Genomic DNA, 16,925 nt, shown 5'->3' with positions numbered 1-16,925 from the left:
CAGCTCCCAATTGTTGTTCCTCTTTTGTCGGTGGTTCCGTATCCGTATCTAATGGTCCCTTGCTTGAAGGATGCCCTTGTCCTGGAAACGTCTCTTTCTGTAGGTCTTCTTCGTGTTCTCCTAAGAACTTGTCTTTATCACTCACTGTCCTTATTCTTCTTTTCTTCCCCTTGTATTTGAAAGACAAGCCTTGGGGAAACTCCCACCTGAATGGTATGTAGTTCCTTCTCAGCAGTGTCACCAAGTCCTTATACGAACCTCTTGCATCCAAAATACTTTTGGGAATGTCTTTAAAAATCTCAATATGGAAATCTTCAATTCGAAGGGTTGTTTGATAGTGCAGGTTCAGTATTTTGTCTCTCTCCTCCTTTGATCTTAAAGTTATCAAGCAATCTCTGGGTCTGTTCTTCCTCTGCCTTATTCCCAGTCTAAATGCACTCTCTATCTTAAATTCTTCCTTATCCAGCTCCTGCTTCCAAAAGTCAGAAAATTCTTTTGTCAAATAATCCACCAAGTTGTCTCCTTCCTTTTCCGGCACAAGTCTGATCCTTAAATTTTTCTCCTTGCGTTGCATATCCTGCATAGAGAGTGCCAGCTCATACTCATCTAATTTCCTGTACACCGGTGGAAATTTTTCCTCGGCAGCAGTTGCAATTTCCTTAGCTTCCTCAGCTATCTTTCGTGTTGTGGATGAATCTTCCAGTAATTTCCCAATTGCTTCTGCATTAGAGTTCACTTTGTTCCCGAGGTCAGTTATACTTTTGGTATTTAAATCAATTTTCCCAGAGATTTCTTCAATTTTCTTATTTGTTTCAGCGCCTTGCTTCTTTAGTTCCTCCAAAGAGTCATTTATTTTCCCCAATGCCTTTGCAAATGCTTCTTCTGAAGACATTATTTTCACTTTTGCCTTTGTGACAGCTGCAGTTCCGGAAGCCCCTGATACAGAGGCCCTTCTTTGCATAGAAAGATCGACTTTGTATTGTCTACCGGATCTCAAAGTTGTTTCTTGTGAGTCCTCTTTCTGTTTACCATCTGCCATAACAAAGTCTTTCACTCAAGGTCATTCCCACACTCTTAAGCTGTCAGAAAAAAAAATTCTCAGGTTTTAAGCTCCACTTGTTGCTGAAACTATTCACAAGTCCTCTAGAGGGCGTAAAGTCAGTTCTTTAGCTTCAAATTGTTCCCACACCTTCCAAAAAACAAAAGCCCTCCTAGTCCCTTTCTTTGTAAAAGATCCAAATCAATAGTATCCTGCAGATAACTTACTGTGCAACAAAATAAGATGTTTCAAGTTGAGAGTAGCCAAAGTCGATATTACAGTTACTTTTTAACCTTCTTGTAGCGACAGTCCTTAGCCGGTTCCTTTTCTCCGGCAGTCCGACCCCCAGGTAAAGGAGCAGCAGTAAACAGTTCAATTTCTTTTAAAACAGGCAGGAAATCACTTTAAAGTCTTCTTCCCCCCCCCTCCTGCCTTCGGGGGAGGGAGTTCTTTGCTTGGTTATGGATTTCTTAGTTCGCAAAACTCTCCTGTCAGAAAGTTACAGCTTAAATGCCTTTCGCTTTGATCTTGCTACAGAACGGAAAGCAGACTTCCTTTTTGATGCTTATCCGTCTCGGTGCCCAATTTCTTTAGTTTTAACGTCCAATTATGTTTTAAAGCTCAATCCTACTCACGGAAAGTTGCTCTTTTTAGTCCAAATTCACCGGAAGAAGTCAGCGCTCTCCGCTAATGGCGACGCGGCTTCGCTTCGCAGGCTGGGTGAAAGCGACTCTCAGCACCGCTCCATACACCCTCCGCTGATCCGTAACCTTTAAAAAGGCTATTTCACAACGTCGGGGGGGCGCAAAGGTGCCCGCCGAGTCTCCAGTTCACAGGCTACGCGCCTGTGATTTTTGAGGGTCCTCGCTCCGCCGTGGCTGCAGGACCCGAACCCACGAAGCAGATCTCTCCCGGAGCTCCGGGAGAAATCCGCCATTAAGCGCTGGCGCTAACCGGAAGTCCAACCTAGGTCACTCCCAACCTCTCTCACCATCAAGGAAATACAGCAAGCAAATAATAACTCATACAAGTTATGTTGACACAAAACCGCACACATACACTAAGTAGAAGAAACATAACCACCCAACCCCACCCTACTCGCCATTCCCCTCTTTCCCCCCTAACCTAATACTACATGCAATGCAAATGTCTCACAACAAATGAAACGGATCTGTAGAAAACGCAATTGGGGGAAAAGAGACAATGCACGTATTTTTGAAAACTAATAAATGTTTAATAAAAAATTATTTTTAAAAATACACCATTGGACTGGTCCATCTGAACTTGTCACTGTATTTTAGAGAGTAGTTTACCCTGTCCCTGGAATAGACTCCCATATAAATGTCATCATTGATAGAAACTCCCACTTGGATAACATAGGAGAAATAGTTTGGGAAGGAAAAATATTGTGTGAACATCATGTGCCAGTTGGCATAAGTCTGTGCGATCTGTTTTCCACTCCTGCAGTGCCTGGCTCATGAAACCCACCAACTATATCTGTAAAATAATAAAATATTTTGTTGTCGGCGAGCTGGCTGCCCTTCCCTGCGGCTCCTCTTTCAGCCTCAAGGCGGGGCCAAGCAAAGTCTCGAGGCCGAGGCCCGCCCCACAACCAGCCAGCCCTCCTTCCCTCCCTCGATCGGTGCGGCCTGTGGGAAGCGCGGCGTTGACTCCGCCTCCTTCCGGCTTCCTCCCGGCCAAGGCAGCAGCTGCAGCCGCCACCGCCGCAGGTTCCTCTCCATTCCGCCCGCTCCGCCATGACGCTCCTTCACTCCGCCGCCGCCGGCAGCCGCCTCCTGCTCCTCTCGCCGCCCTGCGTGGCCTCCCTCGCCGCCCGAGCCAGGTAACGCGCGCCGCGGGGCGGGAAGGCCTCGACTGGCTACATCCATGCACCTCTCCGACCCGACACGTGTCGCGCTCGCGCCGCCAGAGCGCCTTCGAAGGCAGCTCGAGCCTCCGTCGCGTGCGGACGCTCTCGACTCGTGTCAGGACGGGGACGTGTGTGAATGGGGCCTGAGGGCCGGAAACCCCGGCGTGTTGGACGAGAGAGGGAGTTGGCGGGTCAGGGCATCGGCCCGGCTAGTGTTGCAAGCGCGAAAAGGCGATTCGGTGGGGAGAGCACCCCTCCACCTTTATGTCCTTTGGCAGGGCCCGTCGCTCGCGTTTGGTGCACGCGGCCGGCTGGGGAGATGGTCGGCGGCCTTGATTGGCTGCGATGAAGGGCGGGAACACAGGGGCTTCCTCGGATTGGCTGGAAGACGGTGGCGTTGGCCTTGGACTTGAGTGCCCTTGGAGAGGGTTTGGAGGGCGGTGGGAAGGGACAGAGACTGCAAAAAAACCGCAACTCTCCAGGCCTGTGTGTATGCAATACACGAGCTACAATTCTGCCCACATTTACCTGGGAGTAAGCCCCGTTGGATTCACTGGGACGTCCCTGCTTAAGAATGTGCTTTGGTTGCCTTAAATGAATCCCATGCGGCCAAAGTTCCAAGTTCATCTGGCCTGGAGAGATTCTGGCAACTGAAACTGCATTAACTCCTCTCTTCCCACCCACCCCTTTGAAGTTTTCAATTGACTGCACTTTTGATTTCAACACGTGTTTATTATTATCTTATTTATGGCCATGCAGTTGGAAATCTTTCTCCTCTGGTGACCCTTTTACTGGTAAAGATGATATTGTTAGTAATGATACCTGCTGGTTCAGGGCGGTAAAAAGAAAGGGGGGGTTCTGAGGAGCTCCAGAAGGGTGAATAGGTGTTAAAATGGCAGCCTAAGCAAGCTTAAAGTGATGCGCTCAGGGGCAGAAAAGAGAATCCCAGCTTCACTTTGGGAACTTTCACCCTTGACACTTATACCACCATGATAGCAACATAATCTTTGCCTATTTGTCCTTTAACATCCTTAAGAAAATTTGGCTGTAACTCATAGCCAGTGATACCTTTAATTCCTGAAATTATCTTTTAAGATGCTTGCGACTGAGGTACGTCTTCCTTTCTGTTTAATAGAACAGCAGCAGGGGTATGTGTGTGTTCAAGCTGTGGCATGGCTGTCCAGTCAGTAATCTCACCCTTTTAAAAACACACATACCTCTTGCAACAGGCATGTTCCCTCCCACAGCAATAGTTTTATGGTTTCACTCAAAGCAAGAAAATAAAAATATCCTAGCTGAATCACTTATGCATTTACACTTACTGCATGTAGAAGGGCTGCAGCCACACCACTGAGGCTATTTCTAGTGGCCTTCACTTGGACATCACATAAGAATAGCCTGCTGGATCAGGCCAATGGCCCATCTAGTCCAGCAACCTGTTTGTGCAGTGTCAAACCATGGATCTCAAGTAGATTTGTCTTTGCTCTGCCAATTTCCCCCAGAAAATCAGAACAAACGATAGTCCACTGAAAACCTTATTGCCGTTTGTTCCAGTTTAGCGGTAGATCCTGGGAAAGTAGTGGGGCAAACAGAAGTACAATATGGGTGAGCCCTTAGTTACTGCAGGAAGATCAGGAATATTTGCATGCCAAGAAAGCAATAACAGTGAATGCTTGTGCTGTTTTGTTCTCATGGGTCTAAATGGCAGTCTTCTTAACACTGTGCTGTGACATAGAATCATAGAGTTGCAAGGGACCACAAGGGTCATCTAGTCCAACCCCCTGCAATACAGGAATCTTGCCCAACATGGGGCTCAACCGGGGGCAATGAAGAAGATGAACGGGAGGGGGCTGTGGGGAGTGAAAAGGGGTCAGGTAGTAGGCAAGAGAGGCCTGAAGGGGGGCTGCTTGGGTGTCCCCCACAGAAAAGGGTCAGGGGCTGTGAAGGGGAGGGTCAAGGGGTGCCAAATGTGGGCCGTGGGCTACAGTCCCAGAAGCATGGCAGTTGTAAAGGAGTATTAGCGCTGAAGAAGCCTCCTGTTCACTAAAGGACACCTACTTAATAATGTGAGACTAAGGCACAGATACTCAATGCAATGAAAACTGAAGCCCTCTACACTTTTAAAAAATGTGTATCCCTCATGAATTATCAAAATCATTTACATAATACCTTTACAAAGTTATCAAGTTGGCATACAACATGATAACTTACGATAATCCATTAAAACACATTAAACACCATTATAAAATACTATAGCTGCCATATCCAAGAAACAGTAAAATCTGGTATAATTTATCAAAGGCCCTGAAAGGCCTGAGTGAACAGGTATGTTATTCAGTTACTAGCAGTTACTAGTGAAGTTTGTACCTTATGCTCAGTTAGCATGTGCTTAGACACACCTTTCATACCCTCCCATTACAACATATAATTGCAACTGTTCTCGCCAACAAGGACAGCTTTGCCCAGTTCTGCATGCCAGGCTTGCTTTGGGGTTTGATTTTTTCTCTCACAACCAGCTGCCCACTGGCTGCCCACTTGCTGAGGGGGGGGCGCTGTCAGGCAGTAGCAGTTGGAATGTACAACAAAATACATCTCTCTGAGCAAGAGCTTCAGGTGAAGAGCAGATACCAGGAGCAGCACAGCTGACAAAAAGAGTCATCTTCATCCTAAACAGCAGCGACGGGGACAAGGAACATCTGGACCAAGGCTCTGAGCGTGCCAGTTGGCAAGAGGTCAGGAGCTCCTGTTCAGAGCAAATCCCAGCAGAGCAGCCTCACATAAATGCCTTAACATGTCTCCATTTTGTGTGAGGCGTCTCCATTTTTCACAATGAAATTCAGACAGAGAGGAACATGTCACAACACATCCTCCCACATCAACCTGTCCTGCACAAGGAGGGCATCTTAGCAACACCCTTCTTCAATCACTAGCAGAAAAAAAAGCAATTGTTCACCTAGGCTTTTAAAAACATTTTTACTACAGTGGTACCTCGGGTTACATACGCTTCAGGTTACATACTCCGCTAACCCAGAAATATTACCTTGGGTTAAGAACTTTGCTTCAGGATGAGAACAGAAATCATGCTCCGGCGGCGCGGCGGCAGTGGGAGGCCCCATTAGCTAAAGTGGTGCTTCAGGTTAAGAACAATTTCAGGTTAAGAACAGACCTCCGGAAAGAATTAAGTACTTAACCCGAGGTACCACTGTACCTTTAAAAAAAAACTTTTAATGACTTAATTGAGCTTTTATTCACTAGCTGCTCTGAGTATTATTTATTTATTTATTTATTTATTTATTTATTTATTTATGTGAACTGCCTTGAAATATTTGATAAATGTAATACAGAAATAGGTTAAGCACACTCAGACAATGTAAATGAGGCACAAGACCTGAAGTTTGTGAATTTGCTTATATGTAGAGTCATTTTTACATGGTAAAAAGAACAAGAAATCAGTTCCATGGAAGACATTTGAAACACAGTATGGCTGCAAATGTCTTCTAGTCTGCAGCTAAATGAACGGACGTTGACTGACCATGCCTCATTTCCTTGTAAGGGAATGGAGCTCTGAACAGAAACAAACACTTTTCATTGATGTTGCAGCTCTTGGTGGGCTAATGTGGAGATGGGACCCCCTGATCCTATTCTGGGAGTGACTGAAGCCTTCAAGCGAGACACCAGCAGCAAGAAGATGAACCTGGGAGTCGGGGCTTACCGAGATGACAATGGGAAACCATACGTCTTGAACTGTGTCCGCAAAGTAAGCAAAAGCACCAGCTCCCACACATTAAGGGCATGTATGGGATTGTGTAGATGTGGCTGTGTGTGGCAGCCAGACGTGCCTATGGACAGTCATGGGAGCCAGGTTCTAGCAGCTAGGGTTGTGTGAGCAGCTTAGCTGCTTCCTACTCCTTTCAGATGTCTGAACAAAACAAAGAGCCAGATCTCTTCTCCATCCAGTAGCTGCCTGAGCTGCGTTTGGAACCATCCCAGTGTGGCCAAGTGTCTTCGTGGTGGTGGGGAGACACAAAACGATGGCTTTGTGAAGTAGCTGGAGGGTGGCAATAGGCGAACTGAACTATTTAGGTAGGAATTGAGTCGTGTTGTGCAGGCCGAGAGGCCATATAGCTGCCACAAGCATAAAAGGGAAGGCTTGAGACGGAAGCGGGGGTTGGAGAGAATTTGCAGCTGCTTGGCCTTTCCTGCATTGGGAATCTAAGGAGCAAGCAAGCAGTGGCAGCTGGGAGGTGTGAAGGCACCATCTGCAAAGATATTGAAGGAGCAACAAAGGCAGGTCTGAGTAGATGAATGAGGAATGGGTTGGGGGCTCTTGGTGCTAGATGTTGAGTAGCTTTGCTAAAGCTCCTGGGTTCCCACTTAACTCACTTGTCAGTTCTTTCTGTGAAACAAGGATAATCCTGCAAAGGGATGTGCGCTCGCGTCCCTTTAGTTATTTGGGTGTGTAATCTAGGAGTGATAAATGAGGTGAATGGAAGTTGCCTCTCCTCTTAACCTATGGAGGAAACAAAATAAGAAAATGCAATCTGTTCTCTCTAGGCAGAAGCCGAGATAGCTGCAAAGAAGTTGGACAAGGAATACTTGCCAATTGCTGGCCTGGCAGAGTTCAACAAGGCGTCAGCTGAGCTGGCTTTGGGAGAGACACATGAGGTTATTCAGAGTGGCCGGGTAAGGAGCCAAGGTTATCAACTGCATTCATTAATACTGTATTCAAGTAATGGATTCCTGCACTGGGGGCCTTGACACTTTTCACCCATAGGGAACCTTTTTCAGATTGACATTTGCTGAGTACCCACTGAATGCTGCGCAGGATTCCAAGATGGGCAGTTTGTTAAGGTAGAACACTGGCTGGGCCTCACCATCCCCCTTGCAAATGTAGTGTTCTCATGGATCATAGCCCAATTCCATCCTGTTTCACTTCTGACCTTTCTCATTGAGGAATGCCCAGTAACATTCTGGGGAACTGCAGGGTTCCTCAAAATACGGTTTGAAAAGTCAGTGCCAAAGAAACTTGTAGCACATGAGAACAGATGTCCCCTGTGATTAGGTCAGTGGGGGCAGTGGGATTCGTTTTAGAGTTGCTGTAAGGATCTGGAAATGCAAGCAACACCACATTTTATTCTAGAGCCTATGATGGATCCTAGTCCAGAATTTGACTCCTTCCTTTAAAGCAAGATTCTAATCTCATGGTTGTGAACATGTTAGATGTGTGTTGTGTCTTCTGAAACCAAAAAGAGAGCCAGTCTGTGCCAAAAATTCCTTGCCTAGGATCCATATTTCTGTGGGTCCTCTGTGTTGTTTTGGCCCCAACTTATCTTTTTCTTTGGATATGCCAAAGGAGTCCAAATTCTTAAAGAATTAAAAAAAATGCTATTGGAATAAATAATAAAAACTGGGTCACTTTTATATGCTTAGTTATGAACAGAGTTTGAACTTCCTTGCTGCTGGGAAAAACCAGCTAAGAGGAAGGCTCTTTTGAGTATATCATTCAGATGAGCCACTGGAATAAATGTTTTCTCGTTGTTCAAGTGTTGACATGCGCTTCAATCTTAACAGATAGTGTTGCCTTTGCAAGCATTGAGAAAAGCTTTATTCCTCCTTGTTACTCTTTCTCTTTCAGTTCTTGGGCAGGTAGAATTGTTGACCAGTATTGCACACAGCTGTCTTTTCCTCTTGCCCTTACAGTCATGTTTCAAGGGCTTCACCTGTAAAATAGGGAGATTATGAGGCACACTGAGCTCCAGCTATCATTGGAGTGTTTACCTGTTGTATTTTGTGGGCGTGTCGTCTGGAGATGTCTCACGTGCCTGTTCATTGTTCTTTCAGTATGTCACTGTGCAGACAATTTCTGGAACAGGATCTTTAAGAGTTGGTGCCAACTTCTTGGTAAGTGCTTCTGTAAACTAACAACATAAACATGAGGAGATGGTGGGATACAGTTTTTCCACATCTCTTGAAGGAGCTGTGGTCGCTGGCGTTGAAACTATGATTCAAACACACCCTGTCTCCTCTTCTTCATACAGCAACGGTTCTTCAAGTCCAGCCGCGACGTGTACCTCCCCAAACCATCCTGGGGGAATCACACCCCCATCTTCAGAGATGCTGGGTTGCAACTGCAAAGCTATCGGTACTATGAGCCCAAAACCTGTGGCTTTGACTTCGCTGGAGCTTTGGATGACATCTCTGTAAGTTGACAGTTGAGGGTGAGCTAATGGGGATGTGTAGGTCATGGAGAGTTTGGGCGTGGCTTGTTTAAATGGTGAGCAAGGAAAGATACAGCCAGGAGGGTTTAGATACTAGGCCCCGTATGATGTTTTGGAGTAACAGGTCTTGGGAATCTAAACTTAAGACAATAACCGCGTTGGTTGCAAAAGTAAGTCTTGCTATACCTTTAAAACCCAATACCATCATGGAAGGAGCTGTTATAGGAGAGGACCTGTTTAATCAGAATCATGAAAAGAGTGGACATGCAAACATGGGTTGGAGAGAGACACTTGCCCACTTTCTGTCTTGTGAAATGGAACTGGCAATTCTTGCCATCCATTACAGATGAAGATTCTTCTGGTCACGCTGTATGTGATGGAACACGTCTTCTCATACCAGCCAGCCCAAGCTCTGAGACTGGGCTGGAGACAGGGCTGCTTGTGGTACCACCAATGGATGTAGCTCACTGTATAGTGATTGGCCTTCTCTCTAGAGGCATCTCAGCTGTGGAGTTCCCTTCCTCTGGAGCCATGGATGGTCATGACTTTAAGGAGTTCAGCCACTTAGTGAAATCTTGCTGTTTTCTCTGCCTTTTGGAGGCTCTTGTTAGATGGGTTTTGAGCCTTGAGTCTGTTTATTATTATTCTGTTGGTGTGCGTGTGTGTTGTCTGTGCAATTTTATTATTGATAGTTCATTGTTTTGTGGCATGTGGCTTTTAATGATGGCTCCATTCGCTATGGAAATTGCTCTGAGGTCACTTGGTATATAAATGGACTAAGCAAAGAGTAACGGCTTGTTTTTCTCACACCCTTTTTATTAAAGAAAATCCCAGAAAAGAGTATTGTTCTCTTCCATGCCTGCGCTCACAACCCAACTGGAGTAGACCCTCGGCCAGAGCAGTGGAAGGAGCTGGCAGCAGTAGTGAAGGTGAGGAAGTCTGTGGTACCAAGAGAGCAGGCAGCTGAGGGATGACCTTCCCTGTGTGAAGAAGGAGCGGGTCTGCTTGCCTGTTTGGAAGACACACCCTGGGAGGAGATCTTGGCTGGGCAAGAGATGTGTGTAACTCCTGTGAAAATCAAAAACTGTCTGAATGGGCACTGTCGCCTCCCAATTATTGTTGTTACCTCATTGTTTCTGTATGATGCGAGGCTCCTCTGCTGTGTGACCTGTTCCATTTACCATAGCTGCCCTTAGGAAGGAGTGTTGTCATTTTTAAGCTAAGCTGGCCTCTGTTCTTTTGCAGAAAAGGAACCTCTTTACCTTTTTCGACATGGCCTACCAAGGCTTTGCCAGCGGTGACATAAACAAAGATGCCTGGGCTGTCCGCCACTTCATTGAACAAGGCATTAATGTTGTGCTGTCCCAGTCATATGCAAAGAACATGGGCCTGTATGGTAAGCCCCTAAGTCCAGGGTCTGTTGCCATCTCCGTGGGTGGGAAAAGCTGCTCAAGGGATTAAGCACTTTGCCTAGCTGCTTTCACTTTCCAGTATATGGGTGAAAGGTCTACGCAGGACTAGAGGCAAGAGAAAGCCCTGCTGTTCGGTTGAGTTTGCATTTTGGACCACATTCCTGTTTTAGAGATGGTCCCAGGTTAGAAATGGAAAGGCAGTGGCACTGGGGAAATGCTTGTGAGGCTCTTAATAGAGAAAGCAAGCCAAGAACTTTGTTTATGATTGAAGAGAGGTGGCTGTGATGTGGAGTCACAATTCTGTCACAGGAGAACATGAATTTCTGTAATCATCCAATTTGTATAAAGATGCATTCTTTGTGCAACCACACAGTGTCTTTGGGGACTCCACATGATAGGAGCATCAAGGAGGGCAGTTCTAGGGGCTGATAATTGTTTGGGGAGGGCAGATCTGCTCCTTGCCTGGCTAGAAGCCCCTTTAGCCTTGAATCTACTTTCTGAGTGCCTCTCTATTGAGTCACAAGGGGTTAACCCTACCCCTTTAAAAAGTAAATCTAGGGATAAAGAAATCCCCATTCCTTCCAGTTACAGGTATGGTGCTATAAAATCAGATTGTACTGCTCTAGTTTCTTAGTCTGCGTTTGAGCTAGCTGCCATCCAGAGGGCTGATGATTTCTTCTTTCAGGCAGAGGAGACAGGGCTGGAAGGAAGGACTGAGGCTGATAAAAGGAAGGGGATAGAAGGAGAGCTCCAGGTGGCATTTGTGTGCCTCTTCCAAACAACAGCACAAGTGCACAGCCAGACCAATGTGGCTGAGCAGAGCCACAGAGGGAGACACAACAGCACTGCATTCTGGTCTTTGTTTTCCAGGGGAGCGTGTGGGGGCCTTCACGGTGGTTTGCCATGACTCCGATGAGGCCAAGAGAGTGGAATCGCAGCTGAAGATTCTGATCCGCCCCATGTACTCCAACCCTCCCCTTAATGGGGCTCGGATAGCCTCCACCATCCTGAATAACCCTGGCCTGCGAAAGGAATGGTAAGGCTGACTATGTGCAGTCAGCAGATGAACAGGAAAGGGCAGGGGGACAGCCAACCCTGGATGGCTTTTAAGGACAGTTGATTGTGGGGCTGCAACAACGAACCAGAGGAGTCCTTCAAATTGGAGGGCAACACTTTAAGCAAGTTTAGTCTGCTCAACCTTGTTCTTGGTTGATGCCAAATCTGCACCAAAGGCAGAAGGGCTGTGGCTGTTCCTTTCTGTAGCAGGCAGGTGGCTGGGTTAAAAAAGAAAAGAAAATCAACCTGGGGTTTCTTAAAGCTGTTTTGGAGGCAGGACTGTGCAAACTTATTATGCTTTTCCATGGACATAAACTCCATCAGGGCACAAGGCATGGTGGAGCCTCCTATATTATTCCTTTGGCTGCTCCCCCACCCCCACCTCCCTCTGTCTCTCGCCTTGTATTGACTCCACATTTGCCTCCTTCCCTGGCACAGGCTGGTAGAGGTGAAGGGTATGGCTGACCGAATCATTGGCATGCGCACCCAGCTAGTGGCAAACCTGAAGAAAGAAGGCTCCCCTCATAACTGGCAGCACATCACTGACCAGATCGGCATGTTCTGCTTCACAGGACTGAAACCCGAACAGGTGGGTGAAGGAATGAGCCTGAATCAAACTTGCTAACCATTTTGTACTGGCATTTGATTTGCTTGGTCCCCTCTCCCCCATAGATGGGCTCAAAGTGCCTCAAACCCCAGAACAGCTGTATAGAATTAGTCTTTGATGCACACCAGGAAAAGGACAGAACATGATTAGTGTGGCTGCATTTTAATTCTCTGAAGAATTTAGAATGTCCTCCATTGTTTAATTGGTGGCTGAGGGAAGTGGGGCTGGGCTGGAAGTGGGAGCTGTGTAGGAAGCCGGCAGCTGCTACTAATTTGGAAATGGCAGCATGTGGATCCCCCATTGATGATAAAAGCGCTCTGCTGGGCTGGTCATGTGGAAAGGGATTGTTAAAAAACATGAAGCACAGTGTTAGTTGCATTGAAGTGAGATGTGGCAGCAGCCGACTTGAGTAGGTATCAAGCAGCCTGGCTGGGCTACTGTTTGCTGAAGAGCGTTCACTTGAAGTTCTAGGAAGTTGCTTCGCTGTCCTCCAGGTTGCAAGTTGGCCCTGGTAGGTGGTAGCAAACAGACGTGCCTGGCCTTGGGAAGCTGCCTGAGTCGATCCCTTCCTGAAGTAGAATCTTTCCTGTGCTTTGCTTTCCAGGTGGAGCGGCTCACCAAGGAGTTCTCTGTCTACATGACCAAGGATGGCCGCATCTCTGTCGCCGGAGTCACTTCTGGCAATGTGGCTTACCTGGCCCATGCCATCCACCAAGTCTCCAAGTAAAGCAAAGACAGAAATGGGTGGACTGACCGGCCTTCCCTTCCGTGCTCTCTGGACATTTTGACTCAGCAGAGGGTGGGTGAGAGAGGAGGAGATGGCGGCAGCATCAGCAAGCAAAATGGTTCTTTCCACAACACTTCAACATCATTTGAATGTATCTCTGTAGCAGCAAGGCCTCCTCAGCCCTCCCTACTCACACTGCTTGGCTCTAGGCAGAACTGTTGACGTGTGTTCTGCTCGTCCCTTCAGAAGTAGCCGCTTTACCAAAAATGGATCCTTGAATCCTTCAAGAGTTTGTGGCGGATTTGATGCAAATGCTTTAGTGAATGTTTGCCTGCCAGCATTTTGTGTGTGGTGGCCTCATCATATGAGTGTCAGGGCAGGGGTGGGGCCTTGCAGACTACAACTCCCACCATCCTTGTCCATTGGCTGTGCTGGCTAGGGCTGATGAGTGTTGAAGGGCTGCAGCTTCCCTGCCCCTGAGCCAGGGTTCTGGATGACGAGCCTTTCCTTGTCTGCCCTTTTGGACTTGGATCGGGGAGTTCTGCAGAGCCCACCTCCGGCTTCACAAGAGGCTTTCTCCCCAGGGATCCTCTTCTTGCCCAGTTCTTCCAAAGAAAGGCAAGCAGGGGTATTCCGGAGTCAGCATTTCTTTCCATTGGCTCTTGGCTTTCTAGTTCTCCTTTTTCTCAAAAAATAAATAAAAATCACTTGAAATCAGCCTGCTTTAAATGGATCCCAAGTCCCTGGCACACTCCGGGAATTTGTGTAATGAAGCTTGAAAGAGAAATTACTTCCTCTTTTTTTCCTTCCTTGCCAAAAAGCTCATTGTTTCCATGCATAGACAGTTTATAAAGCTGACTCATAAGTTTGTTTCACTATCAAATAAAAGGCAGATAATAGAACAATCTTTTAACTCTTCTCTGGCATCTTTGATCAGCAATAAGGGCAACAAATTAAACTGTGTTTCTTTTAATTTTTGGTCATGGGAAGCCCTGCTGGGCCCTTGCTCATTCTCTCCAAAATCCTTTCTCACACAATGCTTTGTAATCCTTTTCAATCCTTTGTAATCCTTAAATGGGACTAAAGCTCAGTTATGAATTTGGAATAGCTTCCCCCACTCCACCCCCAACCCAGGAAATGTAACTGCTCTTTAAGTGCAACTTAACTTTGGCCCTTTTTAGTTTCCTCTCTGTTCTTGCCACTCACATGTGCTCAGGATATCCACCACCTGAGCCAAGAGATCCACTGCAATTGAATGACAGCTCACTAGGCCTATAAGTAGGGCAAGATAAACTCTTCAATGTGTTCAAACAACTTAATATGGAAAACATTTTTGTCTGTGAAGCATTTTTCTCATGGAACTGCTTCACTCTTCTCCCTCCAGCTGCAAAGTGGAAAGAAGGGGGCAGGTAAAACCCATGGGAAAACTTACCAGATCTCTTGTCTGTGTGTGTGAGTGACAGAGATAAGTTCTTCAGCTTTGGCAATTATACAACAGCAGATACCATGAACAGTTGAGCCTCTGTGGCCAGAAGTTGATTGTCTGGAGCTACAAAACATGTACCTTGCTGCCTACCCATTGCCTCTGTTGTGAAAAGGCAGTTGAGTATTTAATGCATTGTGTGTGTCTCCTTTATATTGTGTGAACAACTTAAGGCTTTCGTGCCTGCCCAGAGGCCAGGGCTTAAGCCCCATCTCTGTGTTAGCTGAGTGTCAAAGCATGCATATTGAATGAGGAAGGGCTGAGAGGTCAAGAAGAGCTGTTGCCACAGCATGAAAAAGCCTCAGGCTGGTGGCTTGCCTTTGCATCCAGTGGACATAGCTACACATGTGGAGCTGCCTCTAGGGGGCAGAAGTGAACTTGTTTGTCCTTAGCTTTCAGATACTACCACCTGCTGCTGCTTTCCCCCTTGTTTGGAGTATGTGCGCTTGTCCTGTCTGCCCTTAACCAGCCTGTTTAGGGTGCTTAGCTGTGAGTTTCATTTGCGTGAATAGCAGAGCTAAAGGCTGTGTTCGGCTGATCACCAGAAAGAAAGTTGTTCTTGCAAAGAGCTTGCAGGTTTTGCTGTAATTCTCACATGACAGAAGAGAACAGCATTTTCCTTCCATCAGTAGCCTTTGTGGTCCTCCTATTTCAGCTTGTTTTGGCAGGAGAGTCAAGACAGCCCAACTCCCAAAGCTTCTTTTTGATTCTCCCACACTTCATGCTGCTGTTGTACACTCAAAGATTTGATTTAGAGGATAGTCCTCATTTTTCTGTGCTGTGGTTTTAGGCCACTTCTGCTTCTCTGATTACTGTCTCCAATGCTCCGTCCTCTCACTAGAGAATATTCTGCTGTTCAGTAATAAATCATGTTGCCCTTTATGCAGCCTGTCACTTCTGTTAAAAAATTAAAGCTGTTGTACATCTGAGCATTACAGATCTGAGGCTTTTATTTATGATGACTTCTGCTCAGACCTGCATCCCACTATAAATCAAGCCTTCTGTAACCTGGTGTGTCCTCCAGCACTTTCAGAGTTCAACTCAGCCCCAACATCCAGCAAAATAACTATTATACCAACTGGATCAGCCCCAAGGTAGCCACACATTGCAGAAATCTGGCTGTGAGGTTTCCACAGTTAAAGCAACTTTCTGTGTTGCAACATGACAATGAATAACCAAGGCTGCATGGTGGGCCTTGCACTGATACTTTCATCCTGTTCAGAATGATCCTGGTGGAGGCACAATGGAGTCAGCCTGGTGTGGGGAAGAGTGTACCTTACTGCTATTATGGGGAGTGGTGGTGAGGTATGTGAGCACTTCTACCCATAGCAGTAGCATCCCGGTAAATGGGGAGTGAGGAGTAACGTGGGGAATGAGGTCTATTCTATTTGGCTTGTTCCTGCTCTGCATAAACCAGACTTCATCTCTTGGCTACGCTAGAGTGTTATGAAGAGATGCTAGGCAGTCTTTACACCGGGCAGATTCTGAAGTAACAAGTCCATACTCTGATGTTAATAGTGGCTATATTTCCCCCTCTTATTCCTACATTGTATAAGATGTTTCTAGATCTGAATACCATATTGGATTAGTTTGACAAGAGTACCTACCTTGTCCTACTTAACAATGCTGGGTCAGACTCTGCGTTGTCCTTTCTCACAAGCCTACAGGAAAATTAGAGCCACTTTGCCTATTTGTCCAAAGCCGCCTAAGCTTCCTTTTTTTGTATCCCAGCAGAAGTGGGGTGAGTGGAGGACAAGGGCAGCTTTCTGAACTTGGCTCTGTGGAGAAAGCCAGAAGTAGAACTTTCTGAGGAAGGAGGGAGCCATTATTCCTTTGTCCAGCCACAGGTTTAACTTCAGCCTCCCCATCACAAATGGAAGCTACAGCTGGGATCAAAATAATGATAATAACTATTATTATTATCATTAATATAACCCTCCCTCTGTGATTGATTTTTATTGCTTCCTTTATTTCTTACACTGCATTACAATTTGAATTCCATGGAAAAGAAATGGTATTTTGATAAAATGCAATATAAGAAACAAATGGACCAAAAAAACCCACCATGCTGTTTTAAAAATCATGCAACACCTAAACACACCACATTACGATTATTACAATTACTACAATAGGCAGGAAAGACGTGAAGTGGTCTGCCAAGATCCTTGGCCATTTTCAAGTGGATTATGGAGGGGGACAGAGTTTAGGAACCACTTTGCCAGAGGAGATTGGGAGACTCTTGGCCCTCTAGATGGCGCTGCACTACAAATCCCAACAGCCAGCATGTGGCGGGATGATGGGAGTTGCCGGTCAACAACACCCGGAGGGCTCCACCACGCAGGTTCCTTATGCTTGCTACCCAAAGCTCCCAGCTCCAACCCGCGACATCTCTAGGCCTGGTTGTGACAGGACTTTGTTTTCCTGAAACCCCGGAGAGCCGCTGCTGCGAGTCTGCGGAGACTATAGTGGACTGACTCGGCCCAAGGCCGCCTGTTCTGTTTCTTGTCCCTGAG

The 16,925-nt window shown here is 46.5% G+C and overlaps 1 protein-coding gene across 1 annotated transcript; it reads left to right on the top strand.

Annotated features, from left to right (window-relative positions):
- Nucleotides 1–2,699: 2,699 nt before the first annotated feature.
- Nucleotides 2,700–13,836, top strand: GOT2 (glutamic-oxaloacetic transaminase 2). Its single transcript, XM_053399389.1, has 10 exons — nucleotides 2,700–2,882; nucleotides 6,510–6,666; nucleotides 7,464–7,592; nucleotides 8,751–8,810; nucleotides 8,948–9,109; nucleotides 9,952–10,056; nucleotides 10,373–10,523; nucleotides 11,410–11,575; nucleotides 12,034–12,184; nucleotides 12,807–13,836. Exons 1-10 carry the CDS (start codon nucleotides 2,797–2,799, stop codon nucleotides 12,927–12,929), a joined length of 1,290 nt encoding a protein of 429 aa, XP_053255364.1. The 5' UTR covers nucleotides 2,700–2,796; the 3' UTR covers nucleotides 12,930–13,836.
- The last annotated feature ends 3,089 nt before the right edge of the window (nucleotides 13,837–16,925 follow it).

This window comes from Podarcis raffonei, chromosome 8 (assembly GCF_027172205.1).
Source record: "Podarcis raffonei isolate rPodRaf1 chromosome 8, rPodRaf1.pri, whole genome shotgun sequence".
NCBI classification, from domain to species: Eukaryota; Metazoa; Chordata; class Lepidosauria; order Squamata; family Lacertidae; genus Podarcis; species Podarcis raffonei.
This window is presented reverse-complemented; position numbering and strand designations above follow the sequence as displayed.

Bases quoted from the DNA above. Each gene is read 5' to 3' on its own strand.
- GOT2 (XM_053399389.1), top strand. From the start codon at position 2,797: ATGACGCTCCTTCACTCCGCCGCCGCCGGCAGCCGCCTCCTGCTCCTC. The intron at 7,593-8,750 runs GTAAGGAGCCAA...TTGTTCTTTCAG, and splicing joins AGGTTATTCAGAGTGGCCGG to TATGTCACTGTGCAGACAAT. The intron at 12,185-12,806 runs GTGGGTGAAGGA...TTTGCTTTCCAG, and splicing joins CAGGACTGAAACCCGAACAG to GTGGAGCGGCTCACCAAGGA.